The sequence below is a fragment of the Rhinolophus hipposideros genome (genome assembly GCF_964194185.1).
Source record: "Rhinolophus hipposideros genome assembly, chromosome: 26".
Classification (NCBI taxonomy): domain Eukaryota; kingdom Metazoa; phylum Chordata; class Mammalia; order Chiroptera; family Rhinolophidae; genus Rhinolophus; species Rhinolophus hipposideros.
In genome coordinates this window covers 24,077,481-24,099,192 of record NC_138072.1, presented here as the reverse complement: position 1 = coordinate 24,099,192, position 21,712 = coordinate 24,077,481, and the positions used below count along the sequence as shown (strand labels likewise).

General features: G+C 40.9%; 1 protein-coding gene across 2 annotated transcripts in view; it reads right to left on the bottom strand.

Annotated features, from left to right (window-relative positions):
* PCNX2 (pecanex 2) overlaps nt 1-21,712 on the bottom strand; it is a 223,058-nt gene that overhangs the window by 181,120 nt on the left and 20,226 nt on the right. For both annotated transcript variants that reach the window (XM_081038977.1, XM_081038978.1), the window contains exons 5-8: nt 10,944-12,236; nt 5,574-5,721; nt 5,292-5,437; nt 3,479-3,572 (exon numbers count right to left, since the gene is read on the bottom strand). In XM_081038977.1, the coding sequence (XP_080895103.1) occupies nt 3,479-3,572; nt 5,292-5,437; nt 5,574-5,721; nt 10,944-12,236 (1,681 nt within the window). The remainder of the gene's footprint in view (nt 1-3,478; nt 3,573-5,291; nt 5,438-5,573; nt 5,722-10,943; nt 12,237-21,712) is intronic.

The following is a 21,712-nucleotide window of genomic DNA, read 5'->3' as shown; positions in this document are numbered from 1 at the left end:
GACAGTGAACTGTCCGCCCCCCCCCACATATGCAGAAACAGACACACAGACAGACACAGACACACAGAGACACACAGACACTCAGACACAGAAAGACACACACACACACACAGACACACACACAGGCACATACACACAGACACATTCAGACACACAGACACACACAGGTATGTTAATGCAGGGATTAAAATATTTCCATTGAACCAACTTGCTTGCTTTTATCCAATTTTACAACAATTTTTCTTTCATGAAAGAGTTCAAAGATACCCAAATCATCATTTCATCATGAGCTTTCACGATATCTGAGGCATATTACAAACCCAAAGAAATTAGCCTCCCATGAAGGGGTGGCATAGCTTTTAACACCTCCAAGTCTGGGGAGGTGTCTGACGCTGGTGGAATATTCATCGTAAGCCTGTCAGACAGCAGTTTAAATCCAGAAGATCACTGACTCTACATAGGACCGAGCCCTTTTTACAGAGCATCTATTAAACAGATGGCTGCCCCTTAACTGCTTTTCCAGAACTGCCTGGAGAACAGCTTCAATGTTATCATTTTGCTAAGTGTAGTGACTCGTTTTGTGCTCATGCACCAGACAGGAAGCACTGTACATCTCCCGTGCCCAATGGGCCACTAAATTGTCAGAACACCTGTAACAGAGTCTACTCTGAAGGACTAACTTATTTCAAAGGGAGGATGGTGTAGAGAGCATGTATACTCTACAAATAATAGCAAATACATATATTATTGTATTTTATCTCGGAAGACTAGAAAGAGAGGAGGCTCTGTGCCATTGTGTTCCAGAACTCTTAAGACCAATGCATATCAAATTACCTTGGGGGCAGAGTAGGTGCTCAAAGACTTTGAACTTGGCAAGTTGGCACCAATGAGGCTAGTGGACCACGGCCTTTTTTATCAGAATGTTCCCAGACAGGAATGTTAGAGAAGACCAGGGATGTTAGTTTCATAAAGCTTTTCTTGAAGGGCAAAATTTCTTCCATAAGTCTTGATCATAATTCTCTCTAAAGAAGCTCGGTAATTAATTCAATTGCCACTTTACCAAAAGAGTCCTCAGGGCTCATCTGTTGATTTTGCCCAGCATCCATCCACCCTACTCCAAATCTCCCTCTGAAAAGTCACCCCCACCTCAGAGGGAACCCACAAATCCAGCTCTGTACGTAGACCCAAGCCAAGTACTTGCTTTGGTGATTGGACTCAAGCTACGTGGTCCGATCAGAATCAATCAGATGTGATGAGACCTACATTGGGGTTCATGGGAAAGAAGCGTGCTGTTACTGCTGGTCTTGAATGAGGGGACATAAGGTCTGGGGCGGCTATAGGCATCTTTTAACCAGTAGGGTGAGATGTCTGAGAGTGGTACCAAAACAGGAACAGGAGGAGTGTGATGTAGAAAGAGATACCATCCTTGAAGACATCTACCCAAGATATCTCAGTTACATGGTCCCAAAATCCCCACGTTGATGAAGCCTGTTTGACTTGGAGTTCTCTCGTGTGTAACAACAGGAAGGATCTAACAGTTGTATGTGCGAGAAAAGGCAGAGCTAGGGTGGAACTGACATTCTGGGACTCCCCTCACGGCTTCACAGGAAAGCTCAGCATAAATACAGTCGGCACCCCAACACCCCAGCGAGGCCCATCTTAACCTCGCAGGAAGCTCTTTCACTGACAGCAAATGCAGGCTGGCAAACCGAAGCCCAGACAGTCTTGAAAGAGAGGGCAGGTTAAAGAGAACAGAGCTCCGATATGGAAAGGAATGCAGAGCAAACGAAGAAAACAAGAGTTGGAAGAAACTTCATAGAGAAATTAAGGGAGAACGAGTTAGCGGGAGGCTCTGGGTGAGGCATGGTTTAAGGAAGTGGGGCCCACTCTCTAACTCTTATCTGCACGCTGTATATTTTAGCTTTTTAAGGCTCTGGACACGTGGCCTTACGCTAACTGGCATTACCTTTACCGGCAAATGTCGTTCAAGTATTTACTTATGGGAAAGGTGAAGTCCATTTATCCAGGAAAAGAAAAACAGACAGTTGTGTAACTTTATTTTGGGATAAAATAAGAGGCTTCCATTTGTTCTAAATTTAGATTAAAACACTACAGCTTTCAACTGAGGATCACAGGATAATCTGGCAGCTTTCAAAGCTGTGTTCACATGTGACTAAACATTTTGTCTGAGAAAGCTGCCACCTTAGGTGACTAAACTCATCAAACCATTGCAACAGAATAGCCTAAAAGTTGGAGTTAAGATGGGGACAGCGAACCTGCCATGCGTTTTGGCTGGAGAAGGAGAAATTTGTTTTCTGTTTTGATTGGTATGTGGGTACCTGAGGGAAACAGAGGAAGAGCGGAAAGCATGTAGGTGATGGAGAATATGCCTGTTCCCCGGGGCAGTGATTCTGGACACAGCAGCTGCTTCAGGATTGGGGCCCAGTTGTGAATGTGTGGCTGGGAAGCCACCGCCTGTGGTGCCCATCTACCGGAAAGGCTGATGGCAGCATTCCTAAGTAGGTCAGAGGTGGCAGGGAAGGCAAGGAGGGAACAACCTGAAAGGCTGGTACAGGACAGAATCCCACCGGAGGCAAAGGGTAAACCCAAGGACAAGGACAGCCTTCATTCTAGGCACCCGGGAGGCTCCCCTTGAATTCCCCATACACACCCGGTCAGGAAACTTGGACCTTGAAGGGACATGGAACCACAGGATCTAGAATTAAGGTTCCTATAACTCCCTTTACACGCCCCAGGCGTGCAGACTAAGGCATTCCAGGTACACCACAAAGGTCTTCTCTCATAAACCCTCAAATAGACACAGAGCCTTAAAGAAATGTACATGAAAAATGTACTTCCACACCTAGAGCAGGCAATTGAGGCATATCCACATGGATTCGCCTCAAAGAATCCTCCAGTCCAGGCTGAGCTATGAGTCCAGTCTGCCATTGGTAAGACTTACGGCTTGTCCAACGCCACCCGTAATCCTTGTGTGCTCTAGATATGCAAGATAAATGAATAACGACTTAACTAATGTAATTAAGAGAGTTATTCAATGCATTATAAAGGCAACCAGAAAAGATGTTTATTAATAGAAAAATCTATCTACAAAACAGCTAGCCTTCATTAGTGCAGATGACAACTAAGCATATTTCTAATCCATTCCTTGGGGCAAATTTAATAATGTATAGAGACCTGCATCTTCGCTGACGGGGCAATGCTGCGTACACCAGCCTGCTCTCTGTTTATGACCACAGGTACTATTCACCTTTGGAAGTGGCTATTACGAAAATGGTTCTGTTTAGTTTTGATTGTTCTACAATGTCAGATTTTCCTTCACACAAAACACACATGCTTTGACACCTACAAACGTATTAGCACATTCATTCCAGGACCATCACTTCCTTCACAGTCAGAAGAAACTGCATGTCCCCCAGCAAGGCAATAGCCTCCAGACCTGAAAACAGAGCTCACTTACCCAGCAGGAGAGAAACCGTCATACTCAGATGGCTGATGCTGGAAAGGGCCTTCTTTCTGATTGCCAGACTTTAAATAACAGGATCTAATTTCCCCTACAAAATCACAAGATTTCAGCAAAAAATACTACACGGTTATTTGCATATGATCATTGCAGCCTATGCTTTCTTCAAGTTAGACGGAACTCATTTTGAACTATTTTAATAAAAATCATTGGCAATCTAGGTCCATTCTTCATATTTCTCCACAGAATGTGTAACTTAACTAAGGAAATCTTCCTGCCATACCTCTCCGATAATGCACTTAGAGAAGTGACTTAGTATTTAATTGCTTTTGATCAATTAATTTGTACCATCTCTTAATTCACTTTTTATATACTGTCTTCAATGCATTTTTTGCATGTTCCCTTCATGCATCAGTATGATCTGTGTATGCTGGAATTGGATGTTCTTTTGTATCATTTGCAAAACGAGGCTCATTAAGCGTGTGGTTTTGACTGGTGCACCATGTGCGGTGGCCCTACCTTTCAATTTGCAGCTGAGCAGTGGCACAGCGCACTGACTGGTGTGTCAGCCTGGTAATGAGGAAAAGCAAGAGATGGAATTAATTTGCAGTTAAATGAGTCTGCTAAAGAGGGTCTGGATATTGAGGTGTGAAAATCAGTTCACTCAGTAAATGCACGCAGTCTCTCCCAGAAGAGACTTTAGGAGTACCTGCTTCAGGTGGCACAGGGATGTCGTTAACATTGTCTGTTATGAGCAGCCAGAATGGAGGCTGGAGGCTGGACCCCACGTAAGGTCCCTCCCACCAAGGGACACATTACCAATGGCCACCACCCACCACTGCAGGCCCTGACAATGGTGGGCTGTACACCGTAAAAGTCTCTTTGCATTTCTGCAGATTCAAAAGCACTTAAACGACAACTACTGATCTATAATCAGGTACCATGTGACTTACTATCCAAAGTAGGATCTTTTTGAGAGTAAATGACATGCATTCACTGATCCATAAGAGACTTAAGCCAAGACCCATCCTATCTATAGGTCTCTGAACTTGCCACTTAATGATCTTTCTTTTTTTCTTTCTTTCTTCCTCTTTCCCTTCCTCCCTCCCTCCGTTCCTTCCTTCCTTTCTTCTGTTTTAAGTCCTTTTTATAACAAGGATTGATAAAAATATATCAAGGTCATATTTCAATATATATCCAAAAAATATTTACTAGGTGCTGCCCACTGCCTTTCTGAAGTTTACGATTGTGAGGGGGGAAATGTCACTAATCAAATAATTACAAGTCAATAAATAATTATAAGCTGTAATAGTATGAAAGAAAGAAAAGGATAGGGAGTTCAGATAGCAAAAATCAGAGCCTGATTACGTCTGGGGAGTTCAGGAAAGGTTTGTCCTGAAGAACTTTCTTCAGAACTGAGATCCCAGGGATGAAAGGCACATTGTTGACATAGGGATGTGGTATGTGTCAAGGCCCTGAGGCAGGAAAGAGCGCACTCTGTTCTAAGAACTTTATATGTGAACAATCGTAGAACTAAGTCTTCCTGCTCCGAAGTCTAGTACTCAGGTTGAGAGAGCATGTAGAACCCCACAAAAGCTGCCCGTTTTGTCAAGAGGGGCAATAGATTGGGGGAGGGAGGTTATCACTTTGTGAGGGGTGAAACGTCTAACTAGTGCATTGTTCTGCACACCTGAAACTAATAAAAATAAATAAATAAATAATTTAACATTTTAAAAATTAGAAAAAGGATAAAAAAAAGCTGCCCGTTTTGCCCCTTCTTCCTCATTTGTAAAGAGCTCTAAAGACTCACCGTGTTCACCAATGAAGACATGCATAGCATCCACAGGTATCTCGTCTTGCACAGATGTTTCCGGCCCACTGATCACTTGCAAAACAGAGCTATCTTGTTGGGAAGTTACCCTGTAGATTATCTGTCTTTGTCTGTTGCCCTGAAAACTTAACATATATAAAAGGTTCAAAAACCATTAGGAACACCCCTTGTCCTTAACAAAGCATGAAAAGACGCAGCCAGTACGTGAGGCTGTGTCATGCTTTGCACCAACACGAAGCTAAATAAGTAAGTTATCCTTACAGCGCCGTGATCTTGGCAGGCTCAGTGAGCACAGGGCTGGTGCTAGTAGGGTCTTGACTTAGCACGTCCGGTTTTCCTTGCTTGGAATTGCATCCATTGGGCTTTTCACTTTCCAGGGTTTCCTCCTTTTTCTCCTGGGAGCACTTATCTGAAAAACATTGCTTTATGTGTTAATATAATATTAAGTAGGAAACCAACATGAAAGCACTTGGAAATAAGTTACCAAAATTGAAACAAGAATAGATAAAGAATCTAAGTAGTTCCTATGAATTCAGAATGCACTTAAATACATTTTTGCTTTCTTAACTATGTAAGTACCTAAATATATTTGAGAAACAGAAGAGTCTATATGTGTTGGAGACATGTTGTTTAGACATTCACAGCCACCTACTTTATGTACTGATTTGGGGACTCGCCTGAAATGACTCTATTGACCCTGGCTTATCAGGTTGAGAGTCATCAATTTAGATGACTTAGGCCCGAAAGGTTCATTAGTCATAAATGGACAGCATCAGATGAAAAAAAAATTACATAAACAAACATGGCTATTTTGGAGCAAGGTTCCATTTATCATTTTAAAATCTTATCAGTCTTTCCTTCTCACTCATTCTCCAAATCAAAATTTTCTAGCTAAAGGTAGAATTGGTCCCTTAATAAAGTAGGTACTTGGTAAGTAGAGCTGATTTGGAACTCCACGCTTGGCACTGTGGAAGAAGACACAAGAGACGCTACACCTGCTCCTTGCCCTGGGAATATTTTAAGGTGAGTAAGAAGTCCAAGGTCAACAGGTACAGATGGCTTTTTAGAATCCTCTTTAAATGAAGGGCTAAAAACAAGAGTCTTAGCTTACGCCATTATCCCAAATGGAATCCGCCCCTAAGGGTCATCCCTCCTTTGTCTGAGGACACTCCCCAATGGCCACTTTCAGGGTCACAGTGGCCACTGTGTTCCCATGACCAAAGACACCAATAGTTACCTGCTTCTGAGCAAAATTTTGCCTGAGACCATAACTGAGTGGTTTAAACCCGCAGACCCCCTTCAAGACGTGCTATTCAGAAAGCAAACCAAGGTCTGCCTAGAACCTCAAAAAGCAAAATTACGTTAGCTTCCCTGGGTTATAAATGACATCATTATGTATATAACGAAGTTTTTCATCGCTAGACTTCAAGTAATTAGAGAAACATTGCTGTCTTCATGTGAGTCCTGAAGATAAACACTCCTACCACATCTGCAAAATACCACTAGAATTTCTTTGGTACAAAAATGTTTCCATTTCATTTGACAGCTTGTCAAGATAGAAGTTTTCACAGTTTTCATGAAACACATTTGTGAAAAAGTACTCTCATAACAAATAGCTTCAGCCAGTAATCAAGTCACATAACAAGCTGCAGAAAGGCACACTGACACAGCTCTGCCCCTTCACACCGCAAGCACTGGGAATCATTTCTTCACATCTTTTTATAGCTTAGACTCTCCCTCTCTTAAATGGGTACATTACTCCTATATGCCAACATAGAGACTATTTTTTCCTCTTCCTGTTAAAAACATATTTTTAGGAATTTTTCTGCTTATAAAAACGTACACATTAATTTTATAAAATTTAAAATAGAGAAAAGAAAACAATTTAAATCACTCTTAACCCCACCATGCTGATATAGGAGCCAATTTGATACATGTCATAGCAGTCTTTTTTTCTACGCACACACATACTTGTTTTTTTACAAAAATTAAGTCATAATATGGACGTTGTTTTCTAACTGTTATATTTATCTTAAAGTATTGTAAATGTTTAATGACATTAGACATTCTTCTATATTATCCAAAAATATTAGTTCTATGTTACATTGATACAGTATATTTTATTGAACTAGACCCCTAGTGTTGTAAATTTAAATTGTTTCAATTTTTCTATACTGTAATTCTTCAGTAAACACCTCTACATTAATACATAATTATTTTCTTAGAAAGTCTAGAAAAGACTGAATATACAAATGGACAATGGCCAAACAATATATATATATAAAAATAAAACTCTGACCCACAATATACAGCAACTGCCCCATAAACCAACCCGTTGTCTCCAGTAACCAGCCCAGGAAGCCAATATACTATGTACAAGTCACATTTGTAGGAAGTCAGACCACTATTTTTGGCAAACTCTCTAGGAAGCCAAACAATAACCCCTATAACAATCAGCACCCAAATGACTAGGACTTCATTAATAACTGACAGCTTCCTTAATTTCTGTTCCTGCTTCCAACTTAGGACCAATCAGAGAAACCCAACACACGTCTCTAACCAATCATATGTCAGCTGCCTCCAGCTTCCCCAGGCCAATAGCCCCAGTCGGAGCACACCAAGAACCTTCCATGTTCCACCATGAAGCTTCCCCTCTCCTCTGAGTGTCTCTGAGTCTCTGCCAACACACAAGTGATGAAGGCTGACTCCCTTGCTACGGGGGGCTTTGAATAATAACAGCCTTTGCTTTTCTCATTTGGTGGGTCTTCCTATATCTCCACAAAGTAAAATAAAGCTGTATCAAAACCAAACAAAGCCATGGTTTTAAAGTCTTTGGATGAGTGTGTGGTTTTCCATAGCTTTGAACTTTAGGATATCCCCAAGTCCTGAAGTAAACCCTCCAGCCCTTGCGGAGAGGACCTGGGTAGGAAATAAGAGTACAGTAGAGAGAATTGGGGAATCACATATCTTTACAATCATGTCCAGTCTCAAGCACTGTTTCACTATCGAGCAGGAGAAAGATTAGGGAACATTCTCTAGGCTGCTGATATCACTAAATACTGTCATGTTGTTTTATAAATACACTCCAAATTGGATTTTTAGATTACAATAAATAACAAATTACTTAGTGACAAAGGAGCAAGAAGACATTAACAATCTCTAAGACATAAGGCACCACTGGAAAACCATCTAATTTGCCATCATTAGCACTGACCACCTTCAGCAAGAGCTAAAAGACTCATTGTCCTTCTCTTTCATCCTCCAATTAAAAACCTCTGTCCTTTCCTGGAATAGGCATATGATCTACTCCAACTCCTCCCTTCCTGCTGTACTAGCAAGTACCCGACAACCAAGCCTCCTCCTTCCACAGAAAACCTCACAGCATCCATGCTTTGAACGGCCCCTAGATTTCCAACTTGACACTCTTCTGATTGAACATGGCTGGTTGAAAATTTTAAGAAGAGCAGAAATTTACATAAACAAACCAAATAAACCTTACATATGGCCTGAGGGGAGAACCAGAATAAAAGGCTGAAATTGATCAAATAGCAAGACTTTTTCCATATTTCTCTAATTGGATCCTCACAGTGAATCTGTAACATATTATTATTTCTGCTGTACTGAAGAAACTGTGACTCAGATGGATTTGGTAAGTTGTCCAAGCTCACCCAGGTGGCACCACAAAACCAGAATTTGGCCCTGGGCTATTAGGTCCCAAAGGCAGTTCTCCATGCACACGGCTTCCCGGGATGACACACATGTCATCTGGACCAGCGTCGCCCAATATGGTAGCCAGTAGCCACATGTGGCTATTTAAATAAATTAAAATTCAGTAAAATTAAAAATGCAGTTTCTCAGTTACACAATCCCCATTTCCAGTATGTAATAGGTACATGTGGCTACAGCCTGTTGTGGTGGACAGAGATATGGCATATTTCCATCACTGTAGAAAGTTCTGCTGGACAGTGCTGGTCCAGGTGTGTGAATCTTTATAATAGATGACGAATACCCAAATCTTATATCAGAAAGATTTTTTACCTCCAAGTAACCAGAACTTTCTTGTACTGCCCATGTCTGTTAAAAAGTTGAACTGAATTTTTCCTGTTCTTATTACTCTATATACAAAATCACAGATATCCACCCATCACAAAATGGAGAACACATTCATTTTACATAATTTAAATATTCAAACGTAATGAATTTTTGAGCAAGAATGGACCAATCACCAAGCAGGCAGTCCTTTCGGCAGAGTGTAGGAAAGACAAAAGAAACCAGAGCAAATAGCTGGGAGCTGCCAACGTGGGGCCAGAGAGCCCCCTGGCGGTTCCCGCGAGCAGAGCACAGCCGGCAGCCAAGGCCAATGCTGGCACTAGGAGATGCTGCACCCTACCGCAAAGAAAGGAGCTGCCCGGTGCCACCACAACCTCCAGCAAGGGCTGCTCCCACAGAGACGCCGTCTCATCAGAGACCCATGCAGAAATGTTGTACTCGAAAATTACAGAAACGTAGGCATTTAAAGTGGAAAGACTGTGTGAAAACTCTAGTCCCGTAACATCATTTCACCAGTGTGGGAACTGAGGCCCAGAGATACCCTGTTTCCCCGAAAATAAGACCTAGCTGGACAATCAGCTCTAACGCGTCTTTTGGAGCAAAAATTAATGTTTTATAAGACCCGGTCTTATATTATAGTAAAATAATACCGGGTCTTATATTAATTTTTGCAATTTTAAGCAATTAATTTTAAGCAATCAGAAAATAAATGAATCCTATATTCACATAGGAAATATACTTTAATTTTTATGAGCATTGGCTCTGGATCAAGACTGTCAGGGGTCAAAGCTCAGTTCCGGTACTTCCTATACTTACTAGACTAACTTGGGAAAGTTAGTGAAAATATCTGAGCTTCATCCCTATAAAAGGAATGACGATAGTAACCACAACACAAGGTTATGTGAGGCGTAAATGAGTTAATATGAGAATAATTGTATAATGTATTGTTTAAAATGGGAATGCTTTGCAGAGGGAAAGTCGGTACTACTAATAATTATGTTGTCAAAACAAGTGTAAATGAGGACCCTGCCGGGCAAGCTACCGTATAGGGTCACCCTGTTAACATACGTAAAATGCTTAGGAGTACCTGGCATAAATCAAGAGCCATGTGTCTGTTATACTGATGTATAGAACATGGGATAATTAGGGAATTCTGCGTACAGGATTTGATAATGGAATTCAACGGAAAAGTGGATTGCCTTAACAGAAATTCACTTTACGATCAGCTTTCCCAGAATGCATCTAGTCTACACAGGAAGAGACAGACACCTGCCACAAGTTCTTGTCACTGTGGTAAGACATAATTGCTTATTTCCTTGGAAATAAATATCCTGGCTTTCTAGGGCAGCCAAACATTCCTTTCTATGCCTTAAAGTTCCTGGTGGGGTAAGCCAAGTTCAATATATGCTCATCCCATAGCTTCATATTGGCACATCAGCAAATACCAGTGACAATGCCAGGCCACAAACAACTGCCCGATAGTTGTCCCACTATTTGCAAAGTCACATCACGGAAGGCAAATAACAAAGAGATGTATTGACTTCTCTGTATCATGAGGACGGAACTGATGGAGAACCTTACCTGTGAGAAGCCCGCTTTCTCTGTCCGGCTCTGCTGGGCCATTCCTTTGGCTGGTTGCCACCACCTTGGAACTATTGATTGATTCTAACAGGGAGACAAATTCCAGGAAGTTGGATTCATTTGGTGTTTGTCCTTCCTTAGCCTCTAGGTCAGACTTGGAAGTTGGTATTGTTTTGTCTTTATCGTTAACAATTTCTGTGGAACTTTTGCTCAGGAAGACATCTGTCCCACTATCCACACTGAGGACCCGGGCATGTCTCTTCTCGTGGCTGGTTTTACAAGATGAGGGGTCAAGGTGAGCCTGGCCTTCCCTCCCCCGCTTGGACTCAGAGGCCACACTGGGTGTAAGTGGAGGGGCTGTTTCGCAGTGGTCTTCTGGGGGAGGACTGCAGGCCTTTGCAGCAGTTTCCCCCTCCCCACATTCATCGCCAGAACGCTGAGTGGCGTCTGTCTCCCCCCTCAGACTCTCTGGAGTCCTCTGCTTTCCACTGCCTTCTGGACACATAATGCCTCCTCCCTCATCCTCAGATAGCTCGAGGGTGATGACAGGAATTCTTCTCTGCTCCAGGTTTGCAGGACTGGCCACCCCTGGGGTAGCTGGCTCAGCCTCAGACTCTAACCTGCTTCTCTCAGTGCCCGTCACCTTCAGGTGGAGCGAGCTTTCCAAGTCTGTCATGGAGTTCGGGGTACTGCTCATGGTGATGACTATTTTAATGGGTTCGTGCAGGCTCAGTGGGTCGCCAGGTTGAGAAGTATCGATGAGAGTAACAGCTATGTCACTATCTGAATAGTCCACCTCCTGGTTTGATGGAGGGTCCACCTGCCGAGAAGCGACCACTGGCTCAGGCTCAGGTTTGGCAATAACAGTGTCACACTGAGGGCAGCTGCTGCTCACGCTGTCCTGAGGTGACCTGCTTTGCAACTGTTCCCTTATGGAGTCCTGGGCATAACTCACGGGTTCTGGAATCAGGACTGAATTCTCACTCCCCCACGGCTGGAAAGAAACATCTGTTTCTAGTAAGTCATACTGAGACAAAGACAGGTGTGGCAACTTCCTGAAGGTATCCTTCTCCACTAGGCCACCCTCGGACCTGTGGCGGCAAGGGGGCTGCCCCTCGCCTCCTCTTTCCTTCCCTTTATCACTTTGTTCTGCCACAACTGGTTTTGCTGGTATTGCTGACATGGTCATGGTTTCTGGCACGTAAGCTTTAGAAGCAGGTAAGCTTTCTGTTTTGATACCAGGTGAGGTAGACAACACTGGTGCTACAGGTTGGTCTTCTGACAGAATGACACCTAAAATAAACAACAACACCAACTTTATCCCCATCTCAGATAGATGAATAATGGCCCAGAGCAAGGCCTAATAACAACAAAACCAAAAATAGCACCAGCAACCCACACGATTGGATGCTTATTGAAAAAATATCACCTTCATGCGAAATTGTTCTTGAAATCTCTGTATTTAAAATAATAATTCAGACTTTCAGCTTTTACTTTCTGGTGGCCTTGGGAGGCAGACTGGCATGATTTAAACAACACATCTGGCCTTGTAGTCAGAAAGTTCCTCGCTCTATTTCCTAGCTCTGTTCCCTTGGACAAGTGATGGAATCCCTCTAAACCAAGATGTCTCAACTGTGGCACTACTGACATTTTGGACCAGATAATTAATTCTCTGTTGTGGGAGGCGTCCTGTGCATTGTAGGATGTTTGGCAGCACCCCTGGCCTTGACCCACTGGGTGCCAGCAGCAACCCTGCCCTCAATCATGACAATGAAAAATGCCTCCAGACGTTCTCAAATGTTCTCCCAGGGAGCAAACCCCCAGCCCCAGTTGAGAACCACTACTCTAATCCTCCACCTCCTTATCTGTAAAATGGGGATACTTTTACCAATCTCTAAGGTTGCCATGGGGATCTGTGAGCATGGACCAGGAAAGTAACAGCCTGAGGACTGTTAACGGGCTTGCTGGCGCCTTGACCCAAGGACAATAATAACAACCTCGCACTTCTGATGTGATTTGTGTATTTTCAAAACATTATAAATTACATCTGCAAACAATAGTTAGTTATGAAGGTGGCTGACAGTGAGCTCTGCCCTGCTCCCAACTTTCCTATACCTGTTGACAAGCCTACCATTCCCGAGCCTCTTAGGCTTGAAACTCTGGGGTTATGTTTTGGCTTTTCTTTCTCCCCTAGCCTATGGTCATTCAATGAATAAATGCCTTCAGTTCTTCCTTCACTTCTGTCATATTCTCTGGGAGCACAAAAGATGCATTGATTGAGGGTCTGCAAAACCACAAGGAAAACAGGATAAGCAACTTCTCATTTACTCAGATATTGGAGGAAAAAATAAATAATACAACTCTTGGAGTAATATAAAATATTACATTATCAAAACAAATGGTCATATTATGGAAAAGGATGAAAAGAAATTTAAGACAAACGTATTTTTTTAATTACTGGTTGCTAGAGAGGCCCATTCAGTCTATGACCCTGGGGGTCTCACAGGGTAGGGGCCCGGAGCAGGCGGGGGTACATACACACTGTTCTCTGCCTGCAGGGGCACTTGGGTAGAAAGAATTGAGAGGCCCTGCCCTACCTACATGCTGTAGTCAAACAACCCGCTCTGACTCCAGCACAGCCTCTGGGCATGGTTCTCCCACCTGAATATCATCTTTCCTCACCCAATGAAGACCCCAACCAAGGCTTTATTCTTCCTACCCCTCCTTCAACACGGAACTCCCCTTGATCACCTACACCAGAAATAAGCTCTCTTCTTCTGAATTTCTTAAGCATTTAATGTCTGTAAAACTAAACTTCACTTACCACATACTCCTTAAACTGTAGTTTTATTTATGTACATTTAAATTATTTTCCGAACTAGATTGTATGGTTCTAGAAAAACAACCATTTTATCCAGGAGGAAATATGTATAAGGAGCTCGATGCATGAAATTGAAATCCAGAGAGACGTCAAAATTGGAGAAACAGATTTACTCATCATCATCACATAGATGATATTCAAAGCTAGCTATGAGATCACCAAGGGAGATCTGGTATCTAAGGAAGATAAAGGGGCCGAGGACCGATATTGGGGCACTCTAACCTTTAGTTGTCAAATAACAGAGGAGGACCAATCAAAGGACACTGAGAAAAAAGAAAATCAGGAAAATGTGCTATCATAAAAGCCAAGAGAAGAAAGTTGGACAACTACAATTTATTGCATAGAAATGAATAGTCATATTGTGGCTGGTAAATGCGTCTTTTGTGAACATGTTATCATGTCATATCTCAGTGCCTGCTCAACTCTAAGCAAAAATGGTAATAATTAATTTAATTTCCTACTTGGAAAACTCAGAAAAGTTAGGCTAAAGTGACACTACCAAGATATTGCATAACAATGAAATCTAACTGAATATAGTCATCTGGCTTCTACCCTTCACACTCTTTAATTGTAAAAACACACTGTATTACTAAGAAAAAATATATCAAGAAAGACACTATGACAAAACTACATGATCATATCAATAAATGCATTAAAAAACATTTTGCAAAAATCCAATGCCCTTTCGTGAAAATACTAAGATTAGAAGGGAACTTCCTCAACCTGATACAGGCTATTTATGAAACACCCAAAGCCAACATCATATTTAATGGTGAAAGACTGAATGCTTCCTCTGTAAGATTTGAAACAAGGCAATGATGTTCACTCTCACCACTTGTAATCAACATTGCACTGGAAATTCTAGCTAGTGCAATTAGTTAAGAAAAATAAATAAAAGACAACTAGATTAGAAAGGGGAAAGCAAAGTCTCTCTACTCATAAATATCATTTTGTATATAGAAAATCCTGAAAAAAATGGCGGCGTGAGGTGAGCCTCTGTAACGCTCCCCTGGAATTTACAACGAATCGGACAACAATAACTCCACAAAGGACTCCTTGCACAGCAGACAGGCAAGACGAAGAGGCCGACTACTGAATTCACCTCCAGGTGGGTGAATCGCGCGAGAGGGGGAGAAGGGAGAGGAGAAGTGCGGAGACGGAGCCGCGCGGGCGCAGGACACAGACCTAGCTCAGTGCTGGGAGCCCGCTGCTCCCGGAACTACCGCCGCTGCGGGAGAGGGAAGGACTCGGACTGCTAGGGCTCCGCTTACGGCCCACAGGGCTGAGGGGGCAGCATACAAAACCGCTGAACCCAACGCTCGCTCACGGCAGACCTCGGAGCAAAGACTGAGGGAAGAGGGCTGAAATCGGTGGTTTAAGCCCTCACTGCCGAGCGGAGAACGGAAGCCCTAAGCACGGAGACTACCCGCCCCCTCCCTACCCTCCCAGAGCTCGCCCCGCCCCCACCTGCCCGGTGCTAGAAGCTATAAAGTAGCAGTGTCGGATTAAAGGACAGAATATTTGCTGCTCTGAGAACTGTGGACCGCAGACACAGATTCGCAGCTCAACTAGTTCCGGCAAAGGGGAGGGAGCTGTGGAAGCAGGACTGGCTGTGGTGGTGCTCGCCGCCATTGCTCTGGACCACCTCTCACAGCTCACCCCGCCCCTGGCCCCACCTATCTGGGCGGATCCCTGCAGGAGTAAACAGAACTGCTGAAACAAACGGGCTCTGAATCTGGTGCAGAAAGAGCTTTGGAACTCCAAAAGCTCTTCGCAGACCTATCAACCTGTTGCAGAAGACACTCCTGTAGATGTCTAGGAAGAGAAATAGTAAATCAGTGATTGCCATGAATAACCAAGGCAACAAGACAGCTCAGAAAGAAAGTGAAAACTCTCCAGAAAAGGAACTTAGAGATATGGACCTTTGTGATTTAAATGACAGAGAATTCAAGATCGCAATTCTGAAAAAACTGAACGAGATGCAAAAAAACACAGAAAGGCAGTTTAATGAACTCAGAAACACAATCAAAGAACACCATGAGCATTTTACAAAAGAGATTGAAATCTTGAAAAAGAACCAAATAGAATTTCTGGAGATTAAGAACTCAATAGAAGAAATTAACAATAAAATATCCAGCTTAGGTAGTAGAGTTGACCAGATGGAGGAAAGAATCAGTGACATCGAAGATAGGAACCTGGAATTTACACAGAGGGAAGAAGAAAGAGACTTGAGACTTAAAAGAAATGAAAGAACTCTACAAGAACTTTCTGACTCCATCAGAAAGAGCAATATAAGAATAATGGGCATACCAGAAGGAGAAGAAAGAGGGAAGGGAACAGAGAATATATTCAAACAAATCGTCGATGAGAACTTCCCAAACTTGTGGACAGAACTGGATCCTCGAATCCAAGAAGCAAACAGAACACCTAATTACCTCAATCCCAACAGGCCTTCACCAAGGCACATTGTATTGAAGCTGTCTAAAATCAATGACAAAGAAAGAATCCTCAAGGCAGCCAGGGAAAAGAAGACGGTAACTTACAAAGGAAAGCCCATTAGATTATCATCAGATTTTTCAGCAGAAACTCTACAAGCTAGGAGGGAATGGAACCAAATATTCAAACTATTGAAAGACAGAAATCATGAGCCAAGAATAATATATCCAGCAAAGATCTCCTTTAGATATGAAGGAGGAATAAAGACCTTTCCAGACATCCAGAAGCTGAGGGAATTTTCTAATACACGACCTGCACTACAAGAAATACTAAAGGAGGCTATTAGACCACCATCAACAGGGACAACTTGTGGCAACCGAAACATAAAAAGGGGGAGCGTAAAGGCCTGAACTGGAATATGGGAATAGAGAAAGTAAGCGTACTGAAGAAACTGGAATACTCTAAATATCAAACTTTCTTTTACATAAACTCAAGGGTAACCACTCAAAAAACATCCAAATCTGAAATATATACTGTAATAAAAGAAGAAACAGAGGGAAACATCATAGAATACCACTACACAGAAATAACAGACAACAACAAAAAGGCAAAGAAACAATGGAGACACAGCCTTACCAGAAAACTAAAGACAGAATGACAGGAAATCCTCACATATCAATAATCACCCTAAATGTAAATGGACTGAACTCACCAATAAAGAGACACAGAGTAGCAGATTGGATCAAAAAACTAAACCCAACCATATGCTGCCTACAAGAGACACATCTCAGCTACAAGGACAAGCATAGACTCAAAGTGAAAGGGTGGAAATTGACACTTCAAGCAAATGGTACCCAGAAAAAATCAGGTGTAGCCATAATGATTTCCGATGAAACAGACTTCAGGGTGAAAAAGATAACAAGAGACAAAGATGGACATTTCATAATGGTAAAGGGGACTATACAACAAGAAGACATAACAGTCATCAATATTTATGCCCCCAATCAGGGAGCACCGAAATATACCAAGCAACTACTAACAGAACTAAAGGGAGAAATTGACCAAAACACAATTATACTAGGGGACTTAAATACATCATTGACAGCTATGGATAGATCATCCAAACAGAAGATAAATAACGAAATCGCAGCCCTAAATGACACATTAGATGAATTGGACATAATTGACATATATAGAGCACTTCATCCGAAAACATCAGACTATACATTCTTTTCTAGTGTACATGGAACATTCTCAAGGATAGACCATATATTGGGACACAAAATCAGCCTCAGCAAATTTAAGAAGATTGAAATCATACCAAGCATATTCTCTGATCACAAAGCTTTGAAATTGGATATCAACTGCAAAAAGAAAGCAGGAAAAAACACAAATACATGGAGATTAAACAACATACTTTTAAAGAACGACTGGGTCAAAGAAGAAATTAGAGGAGAGCTCAAAAGATACATAGAAACAAATGACAATGAAAATACATCCTACCAAAATTTTTGGGATGCCGCGAAAGCAGTTTTAAGAGGGAAATTTATATCATTACAGGCCTATCTCAAGAAACAAGAAAAATCCCAAATAAATAACCTCATGTTACACCTTAAAAAACTAGAAAAAGAAGAACAAGCGAAACCCAAGGTCAGCAGAAGAAAGGAAATAACAAAAATCAGAGCAGAACTAAATGAAATAGAGAACAAAAAGACAATAGAAAAAATTAATGTGACAAAAAGCTGGTTCTTTGAAAAGATTAACAAAATCGACAAACCCTTGGCTAGACTCACTAAGATAAAAAGAGAGAAGACACTAATTAACAAAATCAGAAATGAAAAAGGGGAAGTTATCACGGACACCACAGAAATACAAAGGATTATCCAAGAATACTATGAAGGACTATATGCCACCAAATTTAATAACTTAGAAGAAATGGACAAGTTCTTAGAAACATATAGCCTTCCAAGGCTGAATCATGAAGATCTGGAAAATCTTAATAGGCCGATCACCAGTAAGGAAATTGAATCAGTCATCAAAAACCTTCCCAAAATCAAAAGTCCTGGACCAGATGGCTTCACCAGTGAATTCTACCAAACCTTCAAAGAGGATCTAATACCAATCCTGCTCAAACTCTTCCAAAAAATTGAAGAAGAGTCAGTACTCCCTAACTCATTTTATGAGGCCAACATTACCCTGATACCAAAACCTGGTAAGGACAACACAAAAAAAGAAAACTACAGACCTATATCTCTGATGAATACAGATGCTAAAATCCTAAACAAAATTCTAGCAAATCGAATACAACAATGCATTAAAAAGATTATTCATCACGACCAAGTGGGGTTCATCCCAGGGGCACAAGGATGGTTCAACATTCGCAAATCCATCAATGTGATACATCACATAAACAAAATAAAGGACAAAAATCATATGATTCTATCAATTGATGCAGAAAAAGCATTTGATAAGATACAACATCCATTTATGATTAAAACACTTACTAAAATTGGTATAGAAGGAAAATACCTCAACATAATAAAGGCCATATACGACAAGCCCTCAGCTAACCTCATAATTAATGGTGAAAAGCTGAAGCCCTTTGCTCTACGTTCAGGAACACGACAAGGTTGTCCCCTATCACCTCTGCTTTTCAACATAGTGTTGGAAGTCCTCGCCAGAGCTATCAGGCAAGAGAAAGAAATAAAAGGCATCCAAATTGGGAATGAAGAAGTTAAATTGTCACTCTTTGCAGATGACATGATGCTATATATAGAAAACCCTAAAGACTCCACAAAAAAGCTATTAGAAACAATCAATGAATATAGTAAAGTTGCTGGCTACAAAATCAACGTACAAAAGTCCATTGCTTTCCTATATACCAACAATGAAATCTCAGAAAAAGAGATAGAAAAAACAATTCCTTTTGCAATTGCAGCAAAAAGAATAAAATACCTAGGAATAAACTTAACCAAGGATGTGAAGGATTTATATGCTGAAAACTATAAGACATTTTTGAAAGAAATTGAAGAAGACACAAAGAAATGGAAAGACATTCCGTGCTCATGGATTGGAAGAATCAACATAGTTAAAATGGCCATATTACCCAAAGCCATATACAGATTTAATGCAATCCCCATTAAAATCCCAATGGCATTTTTTAAAGAAATAGAACAAAAAATCATCAGATTTGTTTGGAACCACAAAAGACCCCGAATAGCCAAAGCAATATTAAAAAAAAAGAACAATACTGGAGGTATCACACTCCCTGATTTTTCCTTGTACTACAGGGCCACAATAATCAAAACAGCTTGGTATTGGCGGAAAAACAGACACATAGACCAATGGAATAGAATTGAGAACCCAGAAATAAAACCACATAAATATGGACAGATAATTTTTGACAAAGAAGCTAAAAACATACAATGGACGAAAGACAGCCTCTTCAATAAATGGTGCTGGCAGAATTGGATAGCTACGTGCAAAAGAATGAAACTGGACTGCTATCTGTCACCATGTACCAAAATTAATTCAAAATGGATCAAAGACTTAAGCATAAGACCTGACACAATAAACTGCATTGAAGAAAACATAGGTACTAAACTTATGGACCTTGGGTTCAAAGAGCATTTTATGAATTTGACTCCAAAGGCAATGGAAGTAAAAACTAAAATAAACAAATGGGATTATATGAAACTGAAAAGCTTCTGCACAGCAAAAGAAACTATTGACAAAATAATGAGGCAACCAACTGAATGGGAGAAGATTTTCGCAAACAGTTCCTCTGATAAGGGGCTAATATCCAAAATATACAAGGAACTCATGAAACTCAACAACAAAAAGACAAACAACCCAATTGAAAAATGGACAGAGGACCTGAAGAGACATTTCTCCAAAGAGGATATACAAATGGCAAATAGACATATGAAAAAATGCTCAACATCGCTAATCATCAGAGAAATGCAAATGAAAACCACAATGAGATATCACCTCACCCCAGTCAGAATGGCTTTCATCAACAAAACAAATAGTAACAAGTGTTGGAGAGGCTATGGAGAAAAAGGAACTCTCATACACTGTTGGTGGGAATGCAGACTGGTGCAGCCGCTATGGAAGGCAGTGTGGAGGTTCCTCAAGAAATTACGAATAGAATTACCGTATGACCCAGCAATCGCTCTCCTGGGTATCTACCCCAAAAATATAAAAGCATTTCTCTATAGAGACACGTGTACGCCAATGTTCATTGCGGCTTTGTTTACGGTGGCCAAGACATGGAAACAACCAAAATGTCCTTCGATAGATGAATGGATAAAGAAGTTGTGGTACATATACACAATGGAATACTATTCGGCGTTAAGGAAAGATGATATAGGAACATTTGTGACAACATGGATGGATCTCGAGAGAATAATGCTAAGTGAAACAAGTCAGACAGAAAAAGCAGAGAACCCTATAATTTCACTGATATGTGGTATATAAACCAAAAAGAACAAGACAAACAAATGAGAAACAAAAACTCATAGACACAGACAATAATTTAGTGGTTACCAGAGGGTAAGGGGGTGGGGGGTGGGTGATGAGGGTAAAGGGGATCAAATATATGGTGATGGAAGGAGAACTGACTCTGGGTGGTGAACACACAATGGGATTTATAGACGATGTAATACAGAATTGTACACCTGAAATCTATGTAAATTTACTAACAATTGTCACCCCAATAAAATTAATTAAAAAAAAAAAAAAAAAAAAAAGAAAATCCTAAGGAATCTACTAAAAGCATTCTAGATTTAATAAGCATTCAAGAAGTTTGTACAATTAAAATCAATGTACAAAAATCAGTAATATTTTTATACACAAGCAATGAACAACCTAAAATGAAATTAAGAATGTAATTCCAGTTATAACAACATCTAAAAAATACTTAGGAATAAATTTAACAAAGAAGTGCAAAACCATGTACATCGAAGACTACAAAGCACTGTCAAAAAAAAAAAAAAATCAAAGACGATCCAAATGGAGAGATATGCCATGTTCATGGCGTGGGAAACTTAATGTTGTTAAGATGGCAATTTTCACCAAATTTATCTAGAGTCAACACTATCCTTATCAATATTACAGCCATCTATTTCCAGAAATTGATAGGTCACATGGAAATGTAAGGAACCCAGAACATTCAAAATAAAGTCAGAGGACTCACAATTCACAATTTCAAAACATTTTACACAGATACAATAATCAAGACAGTGTGATACTGGCATAAAAATAGATATATAGATTAAAAGAATAGAATTCAAAGTCTGAAAATAAACCCTTACACGTATGGTCAATTGATTTTCAAAAGGGGGCCAGGACTAGTTAATGGAGAAAGCAATAATCTTTTCAATAAATGGTGCTAGAACAACTCATAAACATAAGCAAAAGAATTAAGTTGGACCCTTACTTCACATCATAC